The sequence below is a fragment of the Rosa rugosa genome, chromosome 1 (assembly GCF_958449725.1).
Source record: "Rosa rugosa chromosome 1, drRosRugo1.1, whole genome shotgun sequence".
NCBI classification, from domain to species: domain Eukaryota; kingdom Viridiplantae; phylum Streptophyta; class Magnoliopsida; order Rosales; family Rosaceae; genus Rosa; species Rosa rugosa.
Genome location: NC_084820.1, coordinates 49,377,599 through 49,387,948, shown reverse-complemented (window position 1 = coordinate 49,387,948; position 10,350 = coordinate 49,377,599). Strand labels below are relative to the sequence as shown.

At 37.0% G+C, this 10,350-nt stretch overlaps 2 protein-coding genes and 1 non-coding gene across 3 annotated transcripts; 2 read left to right on the top strand and 1 right to left on the bottom strand.

The window, feature by feature from the left end:
• Positions 1–1,519: 1,519 nt before the first annotated feature.
• TRNAS-CGA (transfer RNA serine (anticodon CGA)) lies at positions 1,520–1,601 on the top strand. The gene has a single exon. It is a non-coding gene; the product is annotated as a tRNA-Ser (tRNA).
• Positions 1,602–1,670: 69 nt separating this feature from the next.
• Positions 1,671–2,513, top strand: LOC133725253 (protein THYLAKOID ASSEMBLY 8, chloroplastic). Its single transcript, XM_062152432.1, has one exon. The coding sequence runs from the start codon at positions 1,739–1,741 to the stop codon at positions 2,426–2,428; it is 690 nt and encodes a 229-aa protein (XP_062008416.1). The 5' UTR covers positions 1,671–1,738; the 3' UTR covers positions 2,429–2,513.
• Positions 2,514–2,622: 109 nt separating this feature from the next.
• On the bottom strand, positions 2,623–6,968 carry LOC133725252 (peroxisome biogenesis protein 2). Its single transcript, XM_062152431.1, has 8 exons — positions 6,573–6,968; positions 6,161–6,274; positions 5,910–6,063; positions 5,171–5,307; positions 4,979–5,079; positions 4,461–4,578; positions 3,237–3,403; positions 2,623–2,957 (listed from the first exon to the last, which is right to left on the bottom strand). Exons 1-8 carry the CDS (start codon positions 6,696–6,698, stop codon positions 2,837–2,839), a joined length of 1,038 nt encoding a protein of 345 aa, XP_062008415.1. The 5' UTR covers positions 6,699–6,968; the 3' UTR covers positions 2,623–2,836.
• Between the last annotated feature and the right edge of the window lie 3,382 nt (positions 6,969–10,350).

Sequence of the window (10,350 nt, the reverse complement as noted above, 5' to 3'; positions counted from 1 at the left end):
TTTGTCATAGTGCTGAAATTCACAGTACTTTAGGTTTAGGTTAGCCATAGGTTAGCCATAGGTATAGATGTGGCTCATTAAGCATGATCCAGCTTATATTTTTCCGCCAAATAATATAAACCAAATATTAAAAAAAAAAATATTGAATCTCACACTAACTTCGTAAAAACATATAACACATCAGTGGTTGTCGATCTTGTTATATTGTTGGATCGTGATTACATTGACTTGATCTTAACATATATTCGTCGTCGTATTTTTAAGAGGACGAGTTCAGTGATATTGAGGGCTAAGACAAATTCATAGAACACACATGTGAAACTCGAGGAGTACAATGAGACCTTACCCTAGAGACATGCACACCCTTCAAAGTTTACACACACCATAGGACATCTGGATGTAACTGCATCCACAAACTAGAAAAAAAAGATAATTTCGAAGCCAAAATTTGTGTCTGGACATATATTAGTCTTAAGAAACTCATTTATAGAATGGTGAAATAGTGTCGAGACAACAAGTGCTTGGTTAGTTTTTCACATGTCGAATTCCCTCTACCGACTTCTTGGCAACTTGTTGGTGATATTTCGAAGTGATGATGGCTTTCAGTTTCAGTAACAACAGTGAAGCCAGAAAGGGTCGCTTTAGCATTGCACAGTAGCTCCATATAGGTGCAGAAATAAAATGGAATTTTTCTTTTATGATTGAAACTATACATGCATATGGTACGATCGAGCATTGAAGGCGCTTTCAAAATGATGAACATTCAGATCCTTGATTCGAAAGTCTGATCGAGATAAGAATGTGAATATCAGTATCCCAATCTTTTCGGAGCGGATGAAGCATTAGGGACTTGAAAGTTCTAAAACAGTTTGGGATTAGACCTCATCATTAACAGTAAAGATAACGTTTAAGCAGATTAGTGACTAAGACAAATTATTGGAGAGGGCCAAGTCTGCAGACTCTGCATGATCCATTCATATGCAGAATATGCTTATACAGATCTTGCCAGTTGCCACCAATAATGCGGTAGATAAGGTTTCTAGGTAAATCGATCTAGACCACTAAAATAGGTATGGAATTATAGAAACAAAAGCAAAACTCACCATTGTATGCATAATGCTTTTTCGTTAATATTCACCTCAAAGAAAATGATGAAACCAAATCACATACTGCAGAGTCTAAATTTTGAGGTATACGATATTGGGAAGGGTTCCTTTTCGGTACATTAGTGCAAACCAACTTCATGTAATGAACGTTCAATAGTACGTTGATTTATCACTACATTAAGTTAGTCTACTATGTAGGATCGATCTCCATTTTGTATTGAAGTATTAATGCGTTAATGTACTAACTTTTTGTGGAGGATTTAATACTCAAATGTTTTGTCTAGGTCCTCAAAAGTTAGAAGCTTTCATTCAAAATCATCTAGCGTTCCAAATATTAGCAAAAGCGTCTAAACCCCTAAATCATATATACTTCAAAGTAGTAATACTTAATCACAGCTAGATTAAGCAAGAATGTCGATATGTCCGAGTGGTTAAGGAGACAGACTCGAAATCTGTTGGGCTTTGCCTGCGCAGGTTCGAATCCTGCTGTCGACGATCTTTTATTTTTTATTCCCTTAATATTTTTTCTTTTCTAAAGGATAAAATCGTCATTACACATAAACCCCATCAAAACCCAGCAATTTTAAAGACCCACCCTTTCCTTTAGCTCTTCGGTTTCACCTACCTCATCCATGGCGTCCTCTCTTCACCCAAACCCGACCACCTTCCTCAAACCCGTACCCAGACCTTTCACAACCACGCCCGCCCCCGCCGTAGTCCGCGTTCCCGTACGGTGCGGCCCACGCGACAAGCGTGGACCCTTGGTCAAAGGCCGGGTCCTCAGCATCGAGGCCATCCAAGCCGTCCAAGCCCTCAAACGGGCCCAAAGATCCGACCCGGACCCATCCCTGGTCTCCAAAACCCTCTCCCGCCTAATCAAGTCTGACCTCGTCGCCGCCCTCAAAGAGCTTCTACGGCAGGATCAGTGCCACCTGGCCCTCCAGGCCTTCTCCGCCTTCCGATCCGAATACCCACCCGACCTGTCCGTCTACGCCGAGGTGGCTTTGGCGCTCGCCAGAAATGGGATGGTGGAGGAGATAGACACCCTGGTTTGTGAGCTCGAAAAGGAGAGCGGAGGAGTCCAGTGGGACAGTGATAAGGGGCTGATAAGGTTGATCAAGGCCGTCATTGGCGCCGACCGGAGGGAATCGACGGTCAGGATTTACGAGATGCTGAAGAGGAATGGATGGGGGTCTAGTAGTTTTAAAGCGGATGAGTATATGGTTAGGGTGTTGAGCAAGGGATTGAGGAGGCTTGGTGAGGCTGAACTAGCTGATGAGGTTGATGTCAAATTTGGTCCACAGCTGTTATTTCAATCTTGATCCTTGTGGCTTCCACCCTTTCTTCTTTTGATGTATCAGTTCGATTTTATTTTGTATAAGAGCAACTTCGACGACTTCTTTATAACCGCTAAAACTGAATAATCTATATGATATTTTTTTTTTCCTGTATCTATTAGGAAAACTCAACATCATTGAAGTTGTAAAGTAGGTGTAAGAATCCAGACCATGGATGATTTAATGATAAAGAATGATGCTTTCTCTCTCTACTCAATAGATGAATGAATTATTCTACAAAGCAAATATGATATCTGAATTTTCGGATGTTACTTTGCCCCCCTCAAATAACAGGTGATGCTTATAGATATAGGGAAAGAAAATAAATGTTACTTTATTTTGTACTTTTTTGCTTGTACTATAAAATGCTTGCTTCTCCTCCCCCTGCGATTATCATTGCTTTTGATTTGGATTGTTGGCCTGCCGCTGCATGGCGACAACTGGTTCATTGCATCTGGAACATCTGAAGGATGGGACTGCTGCACACCGTGTTCTTAGGCAGTAGTAGCAGTATCTGCAAGCATTGACAGTAATTACGTTGCGAGTTGTATTGCACCACAAATCATACTTTAAATGACCATTTGACCAAGTGAAGAGCATGTTTGGCTTATTCTGTGAGCCAAATTTATCCAAAGTAGTGCAAAACTTGGGTTCAACATTTCTATAGGCTGCATAAGACATCTTATTCAGTGTACTTTTCTTTCGAGAACAATCATGGGAGTGATGGATTTAGTGTTCCTGGGTGCGGATCAGTGCACCAGTAGTAGGTTGGAAAATAATGTTAGTTATGTACCTGTGCTGACAGGGCAGAGCGAAAAATGGAACGGTTGGACTGGCCTGGCAAATGGGGCAAGCAGAATCATCCTCTATTGAACTTGAAGATTTATCCTTGGAAAACAGGCGAAGAAAGTTTTTCACAGATGATGAGTTGAGAAGAGGAAGAAGCAATAATAACATCTCCTGCAATCAGCACAACAACAATTTAAATTCTGAAAACGGTTATCCAGAAATCCCTAAAGTTAACAACCATACCAAGCACATCATGACGTAAAGGATGAAAATACAATTATTCAGGACCAAAGTCTAAAGAAGAACACACACATACATATCCAACAATTATATATTGCTGTTTTCTACTTTCGAATATCATCCTATACGAAGGCCATACATTTTTAATTCTGCAATACAGATCGATAGATCAAAATCTAGAACTTCCCTTTGCAAATCCAAAACTCTCATGATGCTTTTGCTTTGTCAAATGGATTACAATTGCGGAAATACTTGCTGTAATAGACATCCATACGGTGATGTTTGGTTTGTGTATTTAAAACCATCCAGATACATGCCAAAAACATACAAAACAGGCAGGGAAAGAGCACACAGCCAGATAAAATTGATACATACAGCCGTTACCAGAGAAGTTAAAAGAGAGACAATTATTTTGCTACACACACTCGCAACCTGATTAAAGAACTGCTTTGTTTAAATTTTCCTATCATGCAAGTATCAATTGAGAGTTATGGTTTATAATCTGTTTCCAACTCTTTGCATATCTAAGTTTGTTCTATATATACTGAAAATAAGAATACCAAAAATTCTGAGCACTGAGTATGCATACATAATGTAATAAGAGGGAGAAGCATGTTAAAAACCTAAAGGTTATGGATCTTCTGGTCAATGCTATTTGTTAATTCTTAATATCTAATTGGTAAAACAAGAACTTCAATAAACGATTGTTCTCCGTATCTCTTTAATAAAGCATTTATAGCTCATCTGTATAGGAAAACCACTAAACATCACAACTGCCAAACAGAGTTGACTATTCCCCCACCAAAGAATAGATTAACTATTCAGTTTCCTTTCATGCACATCCATAATGTTGTTAAACTCCAAGATCAGCTAAATGAAACCTACTTAAATGTTTCGAGTCCAAAATACCTACTACCAAATCTGCCATAAGTTTCATATACATCCTTATTGACTTGTTAGTCATGGGTAATCAAATACAATAACCTACCGAGAATTCATTCCATACTAACTGGCGGTTCATGTACTCAAAGCTAACTGCTCGGTTCATAATTGGGCTCCCATAGACCAGCCTAGCTCTTAAAGCTCTTTCAATAAGAGTCCTATACCTGCATCACAACATGTGAATGAAAGCTGTTTAGTTCTATAAAGCTCACAGAAATATTATTGTTCTTGGATCACCTTAAGAACTTTGCATGGAAAGATTCTCACATTATTTCAATACAAATGCAGCTTTAGCAACAGGTTGACCTATATACAATGAAAGTAAACAAATCGAGATGAATATCAAAAGGTTCATGCAAGATTGAACTAACTTTTGATTTTCATTCAACATAAAATGCGAGGTCGTATGTGCAGTGAACTTTTCAATATATCCAGGAAGAAAACTACAAACCACCAACTCTAGATGCCGTGCACTTGTGCCTCTTAAACAATTGGCTTAATTTAACATGGATAGTTCGTGGGAGTTAACAGAACCATCTCTCAAGTAAAGGCTAAAGCATTTACCTTCCGGTGTAAAGAAATAAAAGCAGGTTGCAAAATGAGGCAGCTTTATAAAGTCCTTCTATGCGTTGTATGAGAATCCACGCTCCTCGTGCCAGTGACCTCTGAAAAAACACAGAGAACATTGGTTATCCACTTCGATAGTCCTCCACATGTTTGACTGAGGGCAGCAAAAGGACAGGAAAAACTCAGCACCTGTTCAGAATCGCCCCACCTACGGAAAGCAGAGAATGATTGCAATCGGGCCCAGATGTATTGACCACCAACAGTGGCAACACAATACCAAAGCTTCTGTGCAACTGTAAGTCCAGGTCCTTCCAACCCCGTCCTAACTGTAAGTAAGAATATATTCAATTCAGATGAACTATATAAACAAGCTGAATGAACAGTTCAACAGTAGACTGCTGTCTTAGAAACTATAAATTTATATACTATTGTTCATGGTAAAATATGAAACAAAGAGATTTTTGGTCACTACATTAGACCACTATTTGGGATTTGAAAACTTCTTCCACTTTAGATATCAAGAACTTGCAAATATTAGATGGATTGGTGTGGATTATTCAAGACTTAATAATGATCATACTCGTAAACTGAATATCATATGGAAGAAAGTAAACTTCTCTGATCTCTTAATATCAACTATCAAGACTTATTTGATCATTGCATATCACCTATGATAGGGGTTTACGGTCATTGTTAAAATTTATAAAAAAAGAATCAGAAGCGCATATATGAGAATAAAACTTCACTTCTGGCATGCTTAATGACAACAGACAGCAGACATATCAATCATGTAAATTAGAGTCCTGATTGCCTTTTAGTTTATTCAGGTCGTGTTCTTTGTTTATCTATTTTGCATAACTAATCAGATGAACTGTCTAGTATCCACGGTCAGCTTATAGCATATGCAAGAAATGCAAGGGCTCCTTACCTTTTCCTCTGGCTTCCAGCGCACGTTCGTCTCTATACCTCAGGTTCATGAGAGAAATTCCCGGGGTAGGCTTATCTACCCAAATTGAGAACCGCCAGATAAGAAACTCGAGGAAAGCATCAAGTTCCGCTTCATATTGAAATAACATTCCTGGCTAAACCCAATAAAAAGAACAGCTTTAGGATCCTCCAAACAGCTTCAAAATCTATATTATAAGACTATTCACACTTAATATAAGCGACGAAGGATACCTTCATCAAAGAGAAGACCTTAACTAACTGTTCTTTCAACATGGCTGACATTTCAACGTCCAGTCTTGCCGCATCGAATTGGTTTACTCTAGATATTGAAATTGGAATTATTGACTGCAAAAGAATTCCTCAATAATAAGATAACCACAATTTCAAAAAAAGAACAAAGTTTTACAAAGTTCATTACACAATTTGCAATCAAAATACTTGGTGGAATTCAATTAAAGATGATTAACAAAAAAAAAAATCCACTAGCATCCTCAGCAATTCAATTTTCTATATAATAATTTCGATAGAATCAGAAAAATTGATACAAAAAAATAGGTACCCTGATACCCGGAATAGATAAAGTGAGCAAATTTGAAAACAAGAAAAGTAGCTAAAAAATTATAGTTTAAAAGGAAATAGAAACCTGGTGAGAGTGAGATTGAGAAAGTGAGAGATGTTGCCATTGGGGAATTAAGGTCTTGTAAGCGTGAACCCAAGCGTCTTCTGCTGGTGGTCTAGAATTACTGCCACTGCTACTGCTACCGCTCATTGAATAGTTGAATTTGAAGGGTTTAAGCTCTGTTCTTCGCGATTAGTAATCAAATAAATCTGATTTCGAAATTGAATCTCGATGTTGGGGGAGAAAGAGAGGGGGTTGGGGGTTGGAGGGTGGGTGGTGTTCTCAAAGCGCCCGGCTTAGAAAGGCGGTTTGAGGACTTCTGGGGTGCTTTGTGCTAAAGCCTGCTAGTGCTGCTGCCTCTAACCGCGGTAAAACCTGTGTTCCCTATCAACGGTTAAAGCGGATGACATAACTGCCACTACTGTTGCGTCTTGTGTCGTCGGGCTTTGAGTGCCGTTTACTTGGAAGAATTGGGAGTCAGCGAAATAAGGGAGAGGCTATAAAGTGGGGAAATTATTTTATGCACCGACGGTGTAAATGACCCAACACTTATAAGATGCTCTCAAAGAATTTTCGAATTAATGGTTGTGAGATTTAGTTTTTGATTATATTTCAACAAATTAATCGTTAGTTTTTTTGTTTTTTTGAATAAAGGGTTGGTGCGGCTGCTCTCAAACATGGATTAATGAAACTGTCGAATACGAGAGGGGTCCTGATTACAATAAGCATCTAGAGAACATCCTGAAATACTATCATGAGTCTCTACCAAATAACTATATTCAACCGTTAGATATTTAAGTATGCATGAGTATATCACTTCTAAAAATTTTCTTCTAATTTTTTTTTTTAATTAATGATAATTTCATTGATAGAAACACATGCCAAGAAGGTCATTACATACTCACCCGCTGTCACATAATAATGGACAGAACAAGGATTCATGAGGAGCCATAGTGGTACATAGGATAAACCAACTATATTTGAACTTATCACTCATTTATTCAAAAGCGAGCCTATAACTAGGGAGAATATCACAAATGGTTACTCAACTTTTACCTGTTCAATACTTTGGTCACTCACTTTTTAAATATATCACTCTGGTCACTCAACTTTAACTATACTATTCACTTTAATCACTCCCTTAATTTTTTTAATTAAAAAAAAAAACTTTATTTGCCACAATATTAAGGATATTCTCGTCCAACCATTTATGAAAAATTGAAAAGTCTGAATTAGAATGATTGGGAGAAGTGATGAAAGTGGGACAAAATGACCATTCGGTGAATAAAGTAATTGACAGAGTAATAGTTGAGTGACCAAAGTGATATATTTGACAATTGAGTGACCAAAGTATCGAATAAGTCATAGTTGAATGACCATTTGTGAAATTCTCCCCCTATAACTATGCCAAAATTTTACATAGTTTATAGGCAGAAAACATAAAAGAAACCTATATCTTCTCCTTACCCTTTCAAGCTAGGTGATACGCTCAAAGCAAGCGCATAATTTAACCCTGAAAAGATCGTTAGTAGTATAAGCAAATAGGGATCGTTCTATTCCGGGGATTGAGGGTACACCTGTCATTGTCAAACAATTAAACAATTAAAATTAAAACAAAGTATAATATTCACAAATGTATTCACAAAATATAAACATTTTACACGAAAAGGGGGGATTTTGTTTTTGGTTTTTTCGAAAATGAAACTAAGTTAACAAAAACAATTAAAATGCAAAAAACATAAAAATACGAATGGAATGAAGGAACAAAGATCAAAACCGAAACTTATGATTAAAATTGATTCAAACCCTAATATTGTTCATCTAAGTCATGAGAAAGGAGTTGATCATGTGAAACATTCGAAAGCAAATGAATTCCCATTTTTTACTTTTCAATGCTAATTAACCTAAGCGAAAGCACCTAGATTAATCCTATCAAACATGCAATCAAACCCTAGAAAGCTAGTCAATCATGTCATGTTTAACGCATTACACATAGAGAAAGGCTATCAACTCAAGTGTACAACTTAGTATGGAAAAGTCCACCTAATTGCAATTCTCTTTAATTAAATTCGATCTTTGTACAAAACCTTTACTACTTTGATTCAAGTTTACACAAAACGAAAAGTCGATTTCATGTTCTTAAACCTAGCACCATTCATATCGAAACCCTAAGTGTTTGCAACCACATAAGATTAAAATACAAAAGTTATCTATAACGCAAATTTAATTAAACAAACCCACATAAGCAACTCTCGAATCACAATATATGAATCTGAAAATTCTCAATTAATCATAAAAATTCCAGAAATAATACTTTGTTCAAACATATATGTCAACTAGTTCATAACCAACGAAATTCAAAGCAAAGGTTACAAAGGAGAATAGGATTACACCGTGGATGAAGATGAGATGGATGATTCACGTTGTGGATTCTTGAAACTCGAAAGCAAGCTTCAAGGATGGCTATGGATGGAAGTGCTCACGGCTTCTCTTCTTCTTCTTTGGCCTTGCTTGAACTCGTGGAGATGACTAAACTTGAAACTAGAGGATGGAAAGGAAAATGGAAAGGAAATGGAGAGACAAAGAAAATGGAATGGATGAAGGAATGTCCTTTCTTCTTTGTTGTAGCCTCTATTTATAGGCTACCAAGCAAAACTATTTGGATTTAAACAAATGATGATATGTTAGGTTTGAGCATTTAAACATTAATGGAATTTATTAGGTTTGAATATTTAAACACTAATGGAATTTGTTAGGTTTGAGTCACTTTCTACTCATTTTTCCTTCAATTAATTCTCCACCAAGACTTCAGATTTTGCCCGTGACTTCTTCATATGAAATGATCCATCATGAGTGTAGATCATTCTGTAAAATTTTCAGAATTTATCTCCATGTGTTTGGGCCGGAATTTCTGCTGGACTCCTTACAGGTCCAGTTTTCCAGTTTTGCTTCTGCAGAAAATTGGGCTGACTGTTTGAAGGCCTTCCACTTCTTTTTGGCTCTTGCACTCTTCATAAGAAATGTTTCTTAGGATGTCTAGAATGGATCTGGAAGGTTTCAGCTCATTTGAAGTTCATTTGGTCAGGTGGTCGCTCCTTCTTCCTTGCTTGGCTTGGTTTCTCCTAGCCGGAGTAGGAAAATGTGTAAAGTTGACCTTTTTAGTGCATTTCCATTTTTCTCCATCATTTTATGGACCTAACACTTATTTCATCATCATCTACTCCAATGTACCTAAAAATAAAAATTGAATTAAAAATCGATTCGTTAAGGAATTAACTAAGCAAAATGTGAGGAATTAACTATTAAAATACCACATTAAAATGCTCCTATCAAATTCCCCCACACTTAGCTTTTGCTAGTCCCTTAGCAAAATCAAAAACTAACAAACCAAAAAGACTATGACACAAAACAAAGAAACCAACGAAAAAAATGACTAAGTATGGAAACAAAAACACAAAGACTCAAAGAAACCAAAAACGTAAAACACAAAGCAAAACACAAAGAAAAAAAAAAAACGTCACACATAAAAGAGTAAATTCAAAGACAAAGACCATGATGTTGACATCACAAAGACCTCTATTGCCCTTTAACATATTGTCTCAGAAATCTCATACTTTCAAGACACCAAGATTAGCACTTAACCAAGAATCACATCATCAAGATATTCAAGAGGTAATTACAAAATATAATCCACATATAAGCATGTAAGACTTGGGAGTAAACAATGGTGGTGAGTGGAGCTCAACATATTTCAAACAAGTCATGATTCAAACCTCACATGGATATATCACTCTTTCTTCTC